Raw genomic sequence first — 18,875 nt, forward strand, 5'->3', positions numbered from 1 at the left:
GTAAAAATAACCCTGGTTTTATTGATCTGGCTTAGCCTAATAACAATGACCAAAATGCATTGCTTTGTGCGTAGATTGCGTTTTAAGCCTAGCCTACATTGACTTTTACATGCCAAAGATTGGTCTGCACAAGTGCAACAATACGCAAATGAGAGATGGTTAAATTATTATTATTATTTTGGCTTAAAGGGGCAATCTGCGATTGGTGCGTCCATTTTTGGAATTTAATATTAATAATATATATATACACAGCATACAAAACATTAGAACACCTGCTCTTTCCATGACATAGACTGACCAGGTGAATTCAGGTGAAAGCTATGATCCCTTATTGATGTCACCTGTTAAATTCACTTCAATCAGTGTAGATGAACAGGAGGACAGGTTAAAGAAGGATTTTTAAGCTTTGAGACATGGATTGTGTATGTGTGCCATTCAGAGGGTGAATGGGCAATACAAAATATTTAAGTGCCTTTGAACAGGGTATGGTAGTAGGTGCAAGGAGCACTGGTTTGAGTGTGTGAAGAACTGCAACGTTGCAGTTTTTTTCACACTACAGTTTCCTGTGTGTATCAGAAATGGTCCACCAACCAAAGGAAATCCTGCCAACTTGACACAACTGTGGGAAGCATTGGAGTCAACATGGGCCAGCATCCCTATGGAACGCTTTCGACACCTTTTAGAGTCCATGCCCCAACGAATTGAGGCTGTTCTGAGGGCAAAAGGTGGTGCAACTCAATTTTAGGAACGTGTTCCTAATGTTTTGTACACTCAATGTATATCCATTGATTCTTGAAGAATATAACTTTTAAATGCCACATTAACTTAGTTAAACTCGCGTACCCCATCACAACCCAAAATGTAAGCGTGTTTTACTACATTGTTTATAAACAATGTAGTTGTAAACATACTGTATAGCCTCAAAACATGGTTAACTATAATTATTATATCATAAATGGTCAGTCCTTGTATCCATAGCTCTGTCTATGAATTTGAGAGTGGTTACATTTCTCCAGCCCCATCTCTCAACTTGTGGCAGAGAGCTGCTTTGTTATTGTTTGAACCACAGATTGCCCCTTTAACCAACACATTTAATTTCATAAGGACAATTTCTAATTACATATAGGCTCCTTCAACTCCTTATATGGTAGGTTGAGGTCGTATTGAGCCAATAATACATTGGAGAAATAACTAAAACTGTAGGCTATAAGGCACAGAGGCATACTTCAATACAGCCTGGCTGAAAATCTTATTACAGCACCAATGATGTGTATAAAGCCTGGATTGCTGATGCTATGTAATAGCCAATGAGAGGTTTTGAAGCCACCGGCCGCCGTATTGGTACTCCCGAGAAGGAGCAGTCCTCCATACCAGGGTTTGCCAATCCTCTCCTCTGTTCCCTCGGATGTTTCAAATTTTTGTTTTAACACTAAACTGGCACACCTGATTCAATTAGTCAAAGGCTTGATGATTTGTCAAGACTAATTGAATCAGGTGTGCCAGTTTAAGGTTAAAACAAAAATGTGAAACTTCTGGGGGGTGGGGACAGTAAGCCTACTCTAAAAATAAATAATTCATGCTCAGTTCACTTAATATAATTTAAAAGTATGCATTAAGGTGTCTGTAATAGAATATACTTGTCAAAAATGAATGTAGACATTAATAAATGCATTTCTACAATGGAGGAGGAGTACCAAAACGGATTTGCGGTGGCGTCAAAAAAGCGCCAGCTGTTAGTCCTCTAGTGTTAACATGTCAAAGTCATACATTTGGCTCAACCACGCCCATTTCTACAATTTATCTTCCTAAAATATGATTTTAAACCTAACCCTAACCTTAACCACACTGTTAACCTTATGCCTAAATTAAAATAAAATAACATTTAGACTTTGTGGCATTGGAATGTGACTTTGTGGCTGTGTTATCTAGGGGAAGCCATAAGGAACATGTGAACAACTTGGCCAGAAGATGGCAGGATTTCACTTTACTTGCAGAAAGGCGGCCTCTCTGGAGGACCGTTATGGACTTTTAAGCCTTGGAGATATGTTTTCTCAACCAACTTTTATTTTAGTCAATACTAAAACATGAACACATCAAATTACTTTTCAAGGGAAGTATGTTGGACTGAATACACGTTGTGTTTATTCATTGATGATGAACCGTCTGTACTACATGCTTTACATGTTTTACAGGCCTATTTTTGTTTTGTTATTGTATGTTGGGACAGGTCAAAATAGATTACCGAATCTGACCGGCTCCATTGAAGCGCAGCAGCTGCCTGCCACCATAGCAATTGCAACAGATGTGCACGGGAGAGAAACATATTTTGGGGCTGTTTGGCCTATCCACGCATATTATTTTGTTTTTGGCCTGATTTTGTTTAAGCCAGAAAAAAATATAATTGGATTTCTTCTTGGAAATTGCCTATATTTTTGGGTCGGGGTCGTTCCACCAATTCGCGGTGCCTTTTGAGATGTGTAACTTGGTGAAAAAAACGTTGGAGTTCACCTAATTTTAACATTCTGTCATAAAGCGCACATGTTCAACTTATTAAAAAACGAATTTTACCATCTCAAGATGTTAAATAAAAAAAGTGACTAGTAAGTGCCTATTAACTGCCAAATAAAGTAACAGGGTTGACAATTCATCTTAAATCAGCCATAAATCCCCTTGTGACAGGGGGAATGGAAATCTTGTTGTGTGCAACAGGGATGGGCAATTGAATGCAAGCTTCACAAAAGATGAAGTTGTTTAAAAACGTCTAGCCTGTCTATGGGTAACAGGGTTGACGTGCTATGCTTGACCCACTCAGTTTTCCACCACAAAACACCAGAAAATTGCCAAAAAGGGTAGAACCAGTCCACCTGCGTTTACACTATGATTTGACTATTAGATGTTCAATGTTTCTTTAGAATTTTTCTGGGAAAAGGAATAGTTTCACCATATTAAAACGAGAGTTCAGTTCACATAACAGGGTTGCCCTTAAACTGAGGGACTTTTTTTTTTTTTTACCTCAAAATTAATCACTAATCAAATTAAATAAATAATCTTCATGAATGACTTTGTCAAAGCAACAAAATAACTAGGGCCTTACAATGATGCTGAAAACGTTGGGGTTAAGTGGATTAAAATCTTCCTGGAAGTCACAGAGGGTGCATGTAGGGACCTGTCAAAATGCAGAATTTTGGCACTTTAGCAAGTCATTATTAATTTAAAAAATCGGATTTATTGAATTCTCTGTGGTCTTAAAGGGCACTTCATTTAATATAGCAGGCTTTTAAATTCCATATTGGTGCACAATTTCTACTTAAAATATCAAAGGGACACAAAAGGCACTAATTTCATGGAATGACCCTTTTGGATGATGGAGTGAGTTGGAGAGATATAGCATATGACATGTTTACAACAGTGGGTCTCCTTTATTCTTTTCAAAAGAGGGCCCTACGATTGTCAAATCCCCATCCATTCCCAAAGGAAAGTCCGTGGGCATCACAACGGATCATCACCCTGCCAAGCCTCTCCAATGCACTCAGGAGCATCGGTCTTTGGAAGTAGTCCCCCAAATGTATCACGTGACATGACATCTGCTCCAAGTAGTAACCAAGAGAAACCAAGCAACCGCGAGGGGGAGAGGGAACAGCGAGGGGGAGAGCGCGCTGTACTGTATACTGCGGAGGAGGAGCTTGCCTCCGGAGTTCAGTTCACAGCCTCAGCACCGAAACTTGCGCTGTCCTTACCCTGTGCTGGTTCAACAACAGAGCCATTGCAAAAGATAAACACACTAAGTTATTTATAGCTGGTTGTCTATAGCTAAAAGCTGGTGCCAGGTTTGTGTTCTCCAAGACCCAGTATGCACGTTTTCTTTTGAAGGATATGGTCACAACCCCGGTCTCAAAGTGGAGCCACGCGTATCTCGGATCGGCGCGCTCCTCCAGGGGCTAGGATGCGCGCCCGGAACGTCCAGGTTCTTTCCCGGGTTCGGGTCTGACCAGGAGTCCACTGCCCCGGGTCGCCGAGGCAGGAGGACCCAGTCGACCCGGTCCAGGATGCCGGTCATGAGGGGTCTGCTGGCCCCGCAGAACACCTTCCTGGACACCATCGCCACCCGCTTCGATGGCACCCGTAAGTAACCAAACTCCAGGTCATAGGTCTCCTAAAAACCTCTATTGTTTTGAACTTTCAGAGCCTGCACTATAGCCTACCCAGTACGCTGTGATTGACAAAGCACCCACATTGATTTCACTTCAATGTATTGACAGTAGCCTATATATATTCATCAATTTTCGTGCTTTAAAGCATTGTCTGGACTTCACCTATTATTATAATCGATAGCTGACCTTTTCGAAAATTGCCTTAAACGAACAGTTGGCGTAGGCTAGCTTTGTGTGGTTTCTTTTTTTTGTTGTTCTTTTTTTTGTGTGGTTTCTTTGTTCAATGGTTTCTGTCTGGCGCAACTGAGGGCAGCACGTTCTGGTGCTTTGTGGTCTATGTATCCTTTTGTAAACACATCTTATTCTAACCCTTTCTCTGCTTACTATTAAGTATGTGCTGCATAATAATAAACAGCAAAATGCAGTTATTGCTACATCGGGAATGACTGATTTCACATTCAGAAAATCCGTTTTTGTTTTCAACATTTGGACTTCATCACGGACGTTATTTTGTCGAGAGGAAAAATAAAACACCAAGAAAATATGCGTTTTGTTATCATGGTGTCTTTGGTCAGAAAACAAATGTTTGGGTTGGTTATTCATAAATATAGGTGCTAGTTTTATGATTCCGATGCGCGCACATGCACACGCACGCATGCTTGGATCTTCAACGTTGCATAAAACCATTTCCAAGCTTTAATACATTTGTGCACGTGGATAGACAGGGCTCGCTTGATTCATAAGTGTCGGTGTGATTGAGAATACCGAGATAGCGCACCTGTTAAACTGCAATACTGAGGTCCATTGTTTAATAATGCACTGGATGCTACTGTCCATACATCACCATTCACCTCAGCTGTCTCCAACTTTGGTATGTGATTTGATCAGAAAACGATATGTTCATTCATGTTTTTTAAAGCTGCCTCTATTTCTATATCATTAAAGCAGTAAACACTTTATGAAAGCGGGAGTTTCAAACAGGTTCTGTCAGAGGAGGGTAGTTGTGAACAGATGCGATGAGCAGCCCGTGCGCGTTGGTTGGTTTTAGGGCGCATGCTGGGGATGTGGGCGGTCAAGTTCCAAGCAGGGCGCTCGATCCTTGTGTGATTTTTATTGAAATTCCATGCATTTTGAAGGATACAAATTCAGGTGTGTTACAAAAATCTATACATCCTTCGTAAAAATTGTAACACAAAACATCACAACAGATACACACAAACAAAAACACAAGAGTAGGCCTATCAATAGATTTAATGACTTTCTTATTATTACAGAGTTTATTAGGCCTATTCAATGTGGCAAAGTATTTATTTAATTGAACCTTTAAAAATATTGAATATTATGTTTTTTTCTGAAAGGATTTCATTTCATGGATTTAATATTTAGCAAGAATTATAAACAAATTCATCACATACTGTTAGTGGAGAATCTTGGATTATCAAACATAAAAATAACATCATAAGCTTGCAGATGCCTTTTGATCCATTGTGATGGAGCCTGCCTTAGTTTGCGAGTTGGGTGAACGAGTGTTCCCCATAAACCATTTATGTGTGAAAGCTTGATAAAAGCGCTATCTGACACCAGAGCAAACAATCTTAGAGGCAGATCCAATCTCATCCATTCCAACGATCCGTCCTCACCCTCTCCTCTAGAGGAAGATAAGAGCAGACGAACAAGGCTCACTCACTCACTGCAGCTCATCTTACCAACACTTGTGATTGATGTGGAATAACTTAGTCTGATGGACGGGGCCGCGATCCGTCTTGTGTTTTGAGGGCCCTTTTGCCATGATTTATGCCATGTTCATATAAAATAATTGGTCGGGGTCCCCCTAGTGGTCGGAGCCCCTACGCACAGCTCGTAGTCTGCGTATAGGCAGAGGCGGCACTGCTGGTGGGAATTGGTGACATTTTAGGCTATAACTAATCTTATTAGTGGGCTTGTTTCATTTTGTTGACAATTTTGGATAAGATCAAATTGTGTTTTCTACCTTAATGTGGCTCTTCAGCAGTATATGCAGTAATTTAGTCACTGTAATACAAGGACTGTTGTATTGGAACTCCAGCATAGGCCTACATAGATAGATATGGGCAATCAGGGTGATCTGTTATTTTTGAATGGTGTATGCTGCAGTGTGAGAGAGTGTGTGTGTGCTTCACCTGTCAATCAATGGATTTCCTAGACATTTCCTCTGCTCACCCTTGTCTGCAATGATTTGTATTCAATTCTCTGTCATTGGCATGTGTGTCCATTGTGTTGTATGACTCCACGAGAGCTCTCCTTAGAAAAACTAAACTAAATTAAAGAGCAAAAACAGTCCTTGGTCTTTCTTGAGAGCAGGCAAGATGTTCCATTTTTGAGTTAGAATGCATGACCTTGCTTATCATTTCAGGGGTCTTTCAAACCAAGATTTCCTCAAAGATGTGACTCCCCATGAACAATTGATCTCTGCTGGTAGGTTCTTTGGTATTAAACCATAGACTTTCATTGAGCACAATAAATAATTTGCCATATAGGCTTGGTTGAGGCCTACCATTAGTTTGAACACCCACCCTCAGTAACCGACTTTATCCTAACCATTTAGCCTAATTAATTTGGCACCTTCAATCGTAAGTATACAATGTAGTCGCTTCAACGGTTAGACTGTAGTCCAAACCAACCAAGTGACTCAAGTACCCACTGAACAGCCAGAACTCAGAAGGGAAAAAGTCTGTCCTGTGTTTAAACTACCAATGACGGGGCCTCCCGAGTGGCACAGCGGTCTAAGGCACTGCATCGCAGTGCTTTAGGCGTCACTACAGCCCCGGGTTTGATCCCAGGCTGTGTTACAGCCGGCCGTGACCGGGAGACCCATGAGGCGGTGCACAATTGGCCCAGCATCGTCCGGGTTAGGGGAGGGTTTGGCCGGCCGGGATTTCCTTGTCCCATCGCGTTCTAGCAACTCCTTGTGGCGGGCCGGCACCTGCAAGCTGACTTCGGTCGCCAGCTGGACAGTGTTTCCTCTGACAAATTGGTGCGGCTGGCTTCCGGTTTAAGCGAGCAGTGTGTCAAGAAGCAGTGCGGCTTGGCAGGGTCATGTTTCGGAGGATGCATGGCTCTCGACCTTCGCCTCTCCTGAGTCTGTAGGGGAGTTGCAGCGATGGGACAAGACTGTAACTACCAATTGGATATCACGGGGGTAAAAGTACAACATTATAATAATATATATATATTTTTGTTTAAACTTCAAATGGCTATACAATGACAATTAACAATTAACGAATGCTGGCTCATCCAACAGCGATCCATCCACACACTTTCTTTCCAACTATCCAGCATCCAAATTTACTCTGGCTCATCCAAAAGAGATCCACTCAATTTCTCTTCTTAGAGCTACAAAGACACAGGCCTTTCTTTTCTTTCCATTTGCAGTGTTGGTTCACTCTTCTCCGTAATTATCCACCTCCAGCAATCTAAGTGCAGTCATTGTAATTAACTCCCATGGATGTCAAGGATTCATGGTGGCCGTGGTGCTGTCTGAAGTTGGATCTGCAGAGAGTCAGAGCCTAAACGTTTTACAAAGCACCCGCGGAGCTAAATATAAAGCCATTTTGTTCTTGCATCTCGTTGCTGCCTGTGACAAACAAACACAGAGCTTTGTGTTTTATAAACGGTCTGACACAGAGATGCAGAGCAACCCACCTCCTTCTAAAGCTCTCATTAAGCCAACGATAACACAGTAAAAAGAGAGAGAGAGAGAATCAAAGCAGAGTTTAGCTTTGTCCCAGTCTCCAGTCTGTACGGACTCATCCCTGGATGTGTCCCAAATGGCACTATATTCCCTATATAGTGCACTACCTTTGACCAGGGACCATAGACTGGTTTGATGAGTAACCTTCCAGACTGGAAGACTTGCTTTAACAGCCTTGTAGCGCACAGGGCGCAGGAGACAACGGTTCAAACCCAGTTGGCTCCAAACGGTCAACTGCCAGACTCCAGATTCACAAGGAAGGTTTATCCACCTCATGTCTTTATCATAACACTGTAGGAGATGCTGTGGGGCCTAAAGGCCATAGCCAACCCATGCCTAGTCTCACATTCACACTCCTGTCTCCCCAGTTTCACACTCCTGTCTCGCCAGTGTCACACCTTGAACCTGAATCATACTTCTGGAAACGTGATGATGCTGACCTTATTTATCGGCCCCTCTCCGTATGACGCATGCTTTTACTTTTCCCTAATCGGTTGAGCACGATTGCACCTTCTTTCAACCCTCTTGGTGTGATGCATGCCATTTACCACCACTCTCTGATATACAACAACAGGCCAAGCTACAAAGCGTCTGTCTGCATATCATGGTGTGGTTACGGAATTGACTCATCACCCACTCTCACATCCCCATCCAAGCATGACTGTATTTTGGGATGTACAGCTGCCATTTGCCAAACCCTATGTCTCCACCACCACCACCATGACCATGACCAGCACCATCACAACCACCACCACCACCATGACCAGCACCATCACAACCACCACCACCACCACCACCATGACCAGCACCATCACAACCACCACCACCACCATGACCAGCACCATCACAACCACCACCACCACCATGACCAGCACCATCACAACCACCACCACCACCATGACCAGCACCATCATGACCATCACAACCACCACCATGACCATCACTTGCAAATCCTATATTGATTAGAGTCAGAGAGAGAGAGAGAACTGGCTGTCCAGACTCATTTTAATCTCATTGGTTTCATCCATATCACTGCTCACTTTATTTTCTTTCTCCCTTAAAACCCCTTATTCAGACATGCACCACTCAGATTTGTAATACGTCAATCATCCATATTCATTCTGTCATCCTGGTCTGTGATAATCAGGTTAGGGTAAGTCTGTTCAGCAGATGGACCTCTGAGGGACAGACCAGACCAGACGCCACCTCTCCTCTCCCCAGACCTTGCTTTCTCTCCTTTTGCTTCCTCTTCCTCTCTCACTTGCCAGTCGTTCTCTCTCTCCCCTCACTCCCTTCTCCTCCCCTAAACCCAGTCCCCTCACCTCCCTTCCCACCACCTCTCCATCCCTTACATCCCTCTCCTCCAGTCCCCACCACCCATTCCCATTGACTGTTTCCTGTATGGCTCACACCTCCAGGCTATAGCTCTGCTGAAGTGGTCCATTGTGAGGTGATGAAAGCAGGGCGTGAGATTGGGCCGATTAGCAATGGAGCATGGTTATCACAGCCAGGTGTCTTTCCTAGGGCTGTCTTAGACAATAGTCATTGTGTTCTCTGGGGGGGGGGATTGTGATGAGGAAGTGGTAGTGGTTTAGTGTAGCCACTGGTTTGAAACATGCTGTAGTGTATGTACTGCACTCTGCACTCTTGACAGGAACGATGCACACTACACATTTTGTCTGGATACAAAGAGCATGTTATTATCTGAAAATGTGTAGAAACAACTAGTAGTCTCTCGATGAATGGTCAATGAAACATCTATAATTTAATTGAAAGAATGGCCACGCAGGACCAACAGCGTATCCCAATAAGAATGGAGCCAGCCACCATTTCAGCAGTTTTGGCTCAGTGTAAACGGCTGCAGGGCAGGAGGAAGCAGTGTAGTGTTGTATAAAGAGTGTGTGTTGTGTTGCGTGTTTGTATTGTACCAGGCTGCTCCCCAGGGCAGTACACTAGCTCCAGGTCATAGGCACAATCTGCTTCTCATTATCAGCTGTGGACAGGATCATGGCTGCCCCAGGGAAGAGGCCTCACGGCGGGAGAGTGGGGTGAAGAGAGGAGAGAGAGGAAGGAGAGAAGATTTGACACATGAACACAGAACAACACACACACATTCATGATCCTGCTGCAGTACAGCAAGGATTGTTTCATGTCTCTGAGAGACACAATAGCCTAACTGCATTTTTCATTCAGACTGTGATTTAAGAGCACAATTAATGAGCACATCAATTAGGGTTGCTCTTGCACATTTATAATGAGAAGAAGATTGGTCTGCGTCCCAAATGACACCCTATTCCCTACATAGCAATGCTGAGCGATTAGTCAACATTTTTGTTTATTTTCTGTTTTTAAATAACTAATTGACTGACGTCGGTTCAATTATTTGAATTCCATTTAGGTCGTTTTTTTCTGTGATCTCAACGCGCCGTTCCTCTCAACTGTGGGACGTTGTAGGAAGGTGTAGTTTTCAACAGTCCAATGGTAATTAACTACAATGACCAGAATCCATTGCGCCTACAGCTGCCTGTTCTCATTGGTTCTTGCCCGGGCAAACCTGTGGGGCCGGCAGACAGACACAGAGAGGAACAGAACACGTTGTCGACGAGAGGCATACATTTACATTTTAGTCATTTAGCAGACGCTCTTATCCAGAGCGACTTACAGTTAGTGAGTGGATACATTTTCATAGAGAGTAGTGATGGGAAGTTCAGCTCTTTTTACTGACTCAGATCTTTTCGACTCGTTCAGTCAGAGGAACAAATCTTTCTACTCATTTTTTGATTTGAGTCAGTAATGTCCAGAGAACGCAGGACCCCCTACCAGCGAATAATGAACTGAAAACTGAAAAGAGTCATGATCAATGTTCCCTCTAATTCTAATTCTTCACGGCACTGAGCAAATTTCAGGTCTGCTGAGCGCAAACTTGAACATTGTGAACACTGAGGATGTACCCAAGTCGGCTACTGTGGCTATTTGATCATAATGTAGGCCTACCAGAGTGGCCTACCATAAAAAACAATGGAGAAAATGCATCCCATAACATTAAAATGGAAATAGCTGTTATATCATTCAACTTACAGTAGCAGCCAATGTGTGGTGCTCAATGTAGGCCTACATTCCATGAGACTTTTGAAAAAAACATGCAGGGCTTGACATTAACCTGTTTATCCACTTGTCCTTCAGACATGGAGGTGGCTGAAAATGGTGTTGTGTTGTTTGATGCAAGAAACCACTTTACTAAATAAAATGCATTATTATTCCCATACCATTATTACAGAGAATCAGACAAATTATGCTATCCTCTGCCTATTGGCTACTTAGCTTATTCAAGCCTGTCTCAAAATACAACATTGCCCCTTTAAGACATAAAAAAAAGCTTTTTACCTGACTCGCTTTTCAAAGATGTCTAGAAATGTACACGTTTTGTGCTCTTGTAGGAAGCAGTCCCTCCCCTATTGCTGACTACAAATGATCTATACATGCATATCTCGCTTTGATCTCAAAACAAGCACATCTACTCACGACCACAGCTGTAAACACAGTCCAGATCAAAGTAAATGGCACAGATCCATATATGGCAATGATCTATTTGCATATCGGCCTACTGCAGCTCTGATTGGTTATGCCGCACTGGTCTGTGTAGAGTACGGCTGAGTCATGTGTGTCAATGCAATAGAATCCTACTCCGATGCGTTCTGCCTACAACAAAATCTCTAAATCTCTTGCATAGTTCGTTTTGTTTAGGTATGTTGCATTGAAAGTGGTTAATATTGCGTTGATTCGATCACAATTGCCACAGCTTAGAGGAAACATTGGTCATAAATCTACAAGCCTCTAGTTCATATCTCGTTCACCATAGGGGGTGCGCAGAACCCCCTACTGGCGAATGATGAACTGAAAACTCGAAAGAGTCATGATTCTGCAAACCTCTCATTCACATGTCGTTCACCATAGGGGGCTTATTCATTGGAGCTGTCATTTGTGACTGAGACTTGTAAAAGTGTGCATTGTTGATTGCTAGGCATACAAATAAGATTATTTCTTGATACATTTGAAACGAGGTCTAGTTGTGGCTGCAACCGGACTAGATTGTGAACGAATCGTGGCGGAATGCATTGCTTGACTGCCGTGAAGGTGATAAGCACAATATCGTTTGCGAACAGCAGCCCCCCAAACGATTCGTTCTCGAGTTTGTTGAACAGAGGTGGTGTATGTTTCGGTTCTATAAAGCTGTATCCATCATAACATTCAGTAATCAATTAATTGAATTCATTCTTGCAACATGCGATCAATTATCAGTTCTAAACATGTCTTTCTCAATCTATTTTCCTGCGCGCATATATGGCAGACAGTTGTTGGTTGGATCACGTCTCTGGAGCCTCTGAGCGGGAGGAGCGTGTATCAATCCTGCTGTAGGACTCATTGCGGCCAGCAGGTCAAACGAATTACTAAAATGAACGAGTTACTCAGAAAAAACGAATCATGACTCTCGAGTCAGTAAAAAGAGTCGTTCAAAAAGAAAGAATTGTTTGCAACCTGCACATCACTAAAGAGAGCAGTTGCTTAGGGGGAATTCCATGGTAACGGAATTATGCTGAGACTCCGATTTTTCACTTTAAAATGTATGCCAAACAAAAACCATTGATTTCAAAGTTTAACATATCATACACTCTATGCACAATGACTACTTTGAACAATTTACACAGTGAAAAAGTACATACCTACTCTTTATTTTTTACTATTTTCTACATTGTAGAATAATAGTGAAGACATCAAAACTATGAAATAACACATATGGAATCATGTAGTAACCAAAAAAGTGTTAAACAAATCAAAATATATTTTAGATTTTAGATTCTTCAAAGTAGCCACCCTTTGCCTTGATGACAGCTTTGCACACTCTTGGCATTCTCTCAACCAGCTTAATGAGGAATATTTTTCCAACAGTCATGAAGGAGTTCCCACATACAGTTGAAGTCGGAAGTTTACATACACCTTAGCCAAATACATTTAAACTCAGTTTTTCACAATTCCTGACATTTAATCCTAGTAAACATTCCCTGTCTTAGGTCAGTTAAGATCACCACTTTATTTTAAGAATGTGAAATGTCAGAATAATAGTAGAGAGAATGATTTATTTAAGCTTTTATTTCTTTCATCACATTCCCAGTGGGTTAGAAGTTTACATACACTCAATTAGTATTTGGTAGCATTGCCTTTAAATTGTTTAACTTGGGTCAAACATTTTGGGGAGCCTTCCACAAGCTTCCCACAATAAGTTGGGTGAATTTTGGCCCATTCCTCCTGACAGAGCTGGTGTAACTGAGTCAGGTTTGTAGGCCTCCTTGCTCCCACACACCTTTTCAGTTCTGCCTACAAATGTTCTATAGGAGTAAGATCAGGGCTTTGTGATGGCCACTCCAATACCTTGACTTTGTTGTCCTTAAGCCATTTTGCCACAACTTTGGAAGTATGCTTGAGGTCATTGTCCATTTGAAAGACCCATTTGTGACCAAGCTTTAACTTCCTGACTAATATCTTGAGATGTTGCTTCAATATATCCACATAATTTTCCTTCCTCATGATGCCATCTATTTTGTGAAGTGCACCAGTCCCTCCTGCAGCAAAGCACCCCCACATCATGATGCTGCCACCCTGTGCTTCACGGTTGAGATGATGTTCTTCGGCTTGCAAGCCGCCCCCTATTTCCTCCAAACATAACGATGGTTATTATGGCTAAACAGTTCTATTTTTCTTTCATCAGACCAGAGGACATTTCTCCAAAAAGTACGATATTTGTCCCCATGTGCAGTTGCATACCGTAGTCTGGCTTTTTTATGGTGGTTTTGGAGCAGTGGCTTCTTCCTTGCTGAGCGGCCTTTCAGGTTATGTCGATATAGGACTCATTTTACTGTGGATGTAGATACTTTTATACCTGTTTCCTCCAGCATCTTCACAAGTTCCTTTGCTGTTGTTCTGGGATTGATTTGCACTTTTCGCACCAAAGTACGTTTATCTCTAGGAGACAGAACGCGTCTCCTTCCTGAGTGGTATGACGGCTGCGTGGTCTCATGGTGTTTATACTTGCGTACTATTGTTTGTACAGATGAACGTGGTACCTTCAGGCGTTTGGAAATTGCTCCCAAGGATGAACCAGACTTGTGGAGGTCTACAATTTTCTTTCTGAGGTCTTGGCTGATTTCTTTAGATTTTCCCATGTCAAGCAAAGAGGCACTGAGTTTGAAGGTAGGCCTTGAAATACATCCACAGGTACACCTCCAATTGACTCAAATGATGTCAATTAGCCTATCAGAAGCTTTTAAAGCCATTACATAATTTTCTGGAATTTTCCAAGCTTTTTAAAGGCACTGTCAACTTAGTGTATGTGAACGTCTGACCCACTGGAATTGTGATACAGTGAATTATAAGTGAAATAATCTGTCTGTAAACAATTGTTGGAAAAATTACTTGTGTCATGCACAAAGTAGATGTCCTAACCAACTTGCAAAAACTATAGTTTGTTAACCAGAAATTTGTTGAGTGGTTGAATCAATCACAGATTTCCACCGGTCTAATATCCTTTGCTTGGGTTTCTTGGCCCAAGCAAGTCTCTTCTTCTTATTGGTGTCCTTTAGTAGTGGTTTCTTTGCAGCAATTCGACCATAAAGGTCTGATTCACGCAGTCTCCTCTGAACAGTTGATGTTGAGATATGTCTGTTACTTGTACTCTGAAGCATTTATTTGGGCTGCAATCTGAGGTGCAGTTAACTCTAATGAACTTATCCTCTGCAGCAGAGGAAACTCCGGGTCTTCCTTTCCTGTGGCGGTCCTCATGAGAGCCAGTTTCATCATATCGCTTGATGGTTTTTGCGACTACAGTTGAATACATTTTCCGTATTGACTGACCTTCATGTCTTAAAGTAATGATGGACTGTCGTTTCTCTTTGCTTATTTGAGCTGTTCTTGCCATAATATGGACTTGGTCTTCTGTATACCCCCCCTACCTTGTCACAACACAACTGATTGGCTCAAACGCATTAAGAAGGAAATAAATTCCACAAATGAACTTTTAAGAAGGCACACCTGTTAATTGAAATGCATTCCAGGTGACTACCTCATGAAGCTGGTTGAGAGAATGCCAAGAGTGTGCAAAGCTGTCATCTAGGCAAAGGGTGGCTACTTAGAATAATCCCAAATATAAAATAATCTTTGATTTGTTTAACACGTTTTTGGTTACTACATGATTCCATTTGTGTTATTTCATAGTTTTGATGTCTTCACTATTATTCTACAATGTAGAAAATAGTAAAAATAAAGAAAAACCCTGGAATGAGTAGGTGTGTCCAAACTTTTGACTGGTACTGTACATACTGGAAAAACTGTGCAGATGCAAAGTTTGGTAACAGAATTACGGTAAAATGTCCCTCAGTTGTTTTCTGTTACCAAACTTTGTATCTGCACAGTTCTTCCTGTAAATGTGTTTTTGTAAAATGTTCAGTGAAAATTATCAAAGGTAGTCTTTGTGCATAGAGTTGTATGGTTTGTTAAACTTTGAAATCAATGGTTTTTGTTTGGTATACTTTTTAAAGTGAGTCTCAGCGTTGCCCTTGGGTATCTTTACCCGACAATACATCTGATTGATTGATAGTTGTAATTCAGCAGTCTTAAAAGTATGCCTTCTCTACTTTGAAGAACTACTAAAATAGTGATTTTGTCAGACATCAGGCAGGTAGCCAGCTAGGCTACCAGCCTAAATAGGATGACTCTTTGAGGAACACTGAGATAGACTGGCTGCTACTGCCTGAGCAGAGATGAGATGATGACTTAATAAGTCATCAAATAAAACATTTTAATATACACAAGTGAAATATTTTATTAACCCATTTAATTCCATCGGTCACAATAGTGGGGGGAAAAGTCTCTAGAGAAGTTAAAGTAGTACTTATCAACAAATAAGTCATTATTATGCATTTTTAAGGTGTGTAGTCTGATTCAGAGAAGTTTCATATGATTTCTCAAAATGGTCATAAGACCACAAGCATAAATCTCCAAAGTCTACTTTTAAAGACGGATTTGGCACCAAAAGCTTATTTTCTTTGTAAATATAATGTTTAAAGGGTCTAGTTTACATATGTGCCTTCATGTTTAAGACATTGAATCCATGATGCTCGTGGAAAATATGAAAATATCTTAGCGGTCACATTTGTGACCAATGGGAAAATACAGTGGCTCTAACTTATTATGTACTGTATGTTTAATCATAGCAGATTATTTCTTTTTTCAGTAGATTGAAGTTGATTTGGGTTCTGTATATACTTGATCAAGATGATCTTAGAAATCATTTTACCATTATTTTGTTACAGGAGGGGGTCGCAGTTCTGGAGCGACCCACTAGGTGTCATCCTCCGACAACCTTAGGCACCTCCTCACTCATAGTCTGGACTAATCATTATCTTATTGGTGTCACCTGTGTCTACCTGTTCACTGTGTATTTATGCCCTTGCTCAGTTTTCTCTGCTAGTTTCTCTATGTCCAGCAGTACTACGCAGTATCTGATCGGCGATCAATGAACAGGTACTTGAGAAGTGTTCTCCCTGTTTCGTTATTTGTTTCAGTCTTAGGTAGTATTTCTTATTTAGGCTGTCAGCCGGTTTTTGGAGACTTATTTGCTCCGCCTTTCTTTTATCGTGATAAGTCCGTTATTTTGTTTTCTGGCTTTGGGACCACCAGTAAAGATCCTTGTTTCACCTTCTCTGCCTACTGCCTACTGTATATCCTGCACTGCACCTGGGTCACACCTCACACCAACCGTTACATTATTCATTAGCCTTTACATATGTTTAAATCAGGTATTTTCACTGTAAAACATAATATTTTGTTATTTCAGGGGGAATTGGCCATAAAACTGCCAGACTACGGTTTGCAACTACACATGGGGACAAAGATCGTACTTTTTGGATAAATGTCCTCTGGTCTGATGAAACAAAAATAGAACTGTTTGGCCATAATGACCATCGTTATGTTTGGAGGAAAAAGGGGGTAGCTTGCAAGCCGAAGAACACCATGCCAACCGTGAAGCACGTGGGTGGCAGCATCATGCTGTGGGGGTGCTTTGCTGCAGGAGGGACTGGTGCACTTCACAAAATAGATGGCATCATGAGGAAGGAAAATTATGTGGATATATAAGTTCAATATTCACCTTCTGCTACCATTTCTGTCAAGCCGTCAATGCATACAGTTTGACGCATACGTTCGATATATCCAATGTATGCACCACACAGAACCCACTGCAACTGCCTCTGCAATGCAATGCTGCACGGCAAACGCAGCGTTCCATTGGAAATGAATGTACTTCTGGTGTACCAAAATGCAGTGACACTGTCGGCGAGGCATGAGGGCCGAGAATATTTTATACAATGTTGCAAGTTCGCTAGTGCTTCTGGCCTGACTCAAGTTGATACAATGTGTCAAGTTAGTTGCAGACAGGCCATGTGTAGCCAATGTGATTTAAAGGATATTTATTTTATCAGGATATTTTCTACCTGCAGGCTGCAATGTTTTTATTTGTTAGCTTCTTGTAGGCTATTTTTACATAGTTGGCAATGGCAATAGAAGTTACTTTTTAGGTTTGTATCATTTTCATTTAGATTTGGATAGAATGTTGATTAACCACATGACAATGTTGAGATATGAAGACGTTATTATAAATTAAAGGAAACTGTTTCACGATAATGTGCATATGAAAACCATAACTGGCACGCAGTTGGGTAGAAATGGTAAGATAAATTGGCATTCAACATGAGAAAGGTTGCCGACTCCTCGTGTAGCCTATTATCGGCAACTTCAGGAGAGTAATGGCAGAATCTGCGAAAGCCAGCAGGAGTGGGAGGAGAATAGTTGGGTCCGTTCTCTTTCTTCTCGTTATCTAGATCTCTGGTGCCCTCTTGAGGCATTTGTCTTATTTCATCAAACCGTAAGCTTAAAACATCAGACAAGGTCAATGCATATAGTTGATTTTATTAAAACACATAGGATGTGTCTATATATGGAAAAATACACGTTAAAACATTTAGACCAATAGAGCAGTATGCATATGTTTGTGCATCTCTTTGTTCTTGCATTCCTAATTAGGTAAAGTGCAACTTTACTATTGTATGTATATACACTGAGTATACCAAACATTAGGAACACCTTCCTAATATTGAGTTGCACCCACGCCGCCCTCACCCATTTGCCCTCAGAACAGCCTCAATTCGTCAGGGCATGAACTCTACAAGGCATCAAGCGTTCCACAGGGATGCTAGCCTATGTTCACTCCAGTGCTTCCCACAGTTGTGTCAAGTTGGCAGGATGTCCTCAGCTCCCTCAGTGCTACACGCCAAACCGCCTGCTATAGTTCTAGGCCTTGGGTGTCCCGTCCAGCTAGGCTCTGAGTTATCTGTTCCTCTAGGTGTGCAGTCCCTGCTCCTAGCCAGTTTGCAGCCCCCTGTCGGCGCCCAGTCTCCTATACTAGCGCTAGGCTACAAGTTCCCTGCTCAGCTAGGTTCGCAGCCTCCCGCCATACCTGGCTTGCAGTCCTCACTTAGTAGTAGGTTCCAAGTCCCCTGCCCTGTCAGGCCCTGAGTTTCCTGCCCTGCTAGGCCCTCAGTCCCCTGACCTGGGGAACCCACTGTTCCCTGACCCGGGGTCCTGCTGTCTCCAGGTCTGGGGTGCCACCCACCTCCTGCACTGGAAGACCCTCCGGCCCTCGCACCTGGGGTACCACCTGACCTCATCTCTGGGGCCCAGCTGGCCCCTGCCTTCGGATCCCTGATGGGCCTCGCCCAGGGGTCCCCACCTGTCAATCACCCTTCAAGCCTCCACTCATTCCAACCAATCAGGGCGCTTGGACTCACTCCAGGGCTCCGCCCCGCACAACTTATGTTAGAGCCTGTTTTGTCGTCTTGAGATAGAAGCAAGTGTTTGATGCTGACGGTCCTTTCACATGCTGTTTC

The 18,875-nt window shown here is 42.2% G+C and overlaps 1 protein-coding gene across 1 annotated transcript in view; it reads left to right on the forward strand.

Moving 5' to 3' along the window:
- Positions 1-3,896: 3,896 nt before the first annotated feature.
- LOC311144057 (voltage-gated delayed rectifier potassium channel KCNH8-like) overlaps positions 3,897-18,875 on the forward strand; it is a gene marked incomplete at its 3' end in the record, with an annotated part of 201,314 nt that continues 186,335 nt past the window's right edge. The window contains exon 1 of the mRNA XM_084179997.1: positions 3,897-4,122. Coding sequence (XP_084036123.1) covers positions 4,047-4,122 — 76 coding nt within the window. The 5' untranslated portion in view covers positions 3,897-4,046. The remainder of the gene's footprint in view (positions 4,123-18,875) is intronic.

This window comes from Coregonus lavaretus, assembly GCF_964263955.1.
Source record: "Coregonus lavaretus genome assembly, chromosome: 16".
In the NCBI taxonomy this organism is placed as follows: domain Eukaryota; kingdom Metazoa; phylum Chordata; class Actinopteri; order Salmoniformes; family Salmonidae; genus Coregonus; species Coregonus lavaretus.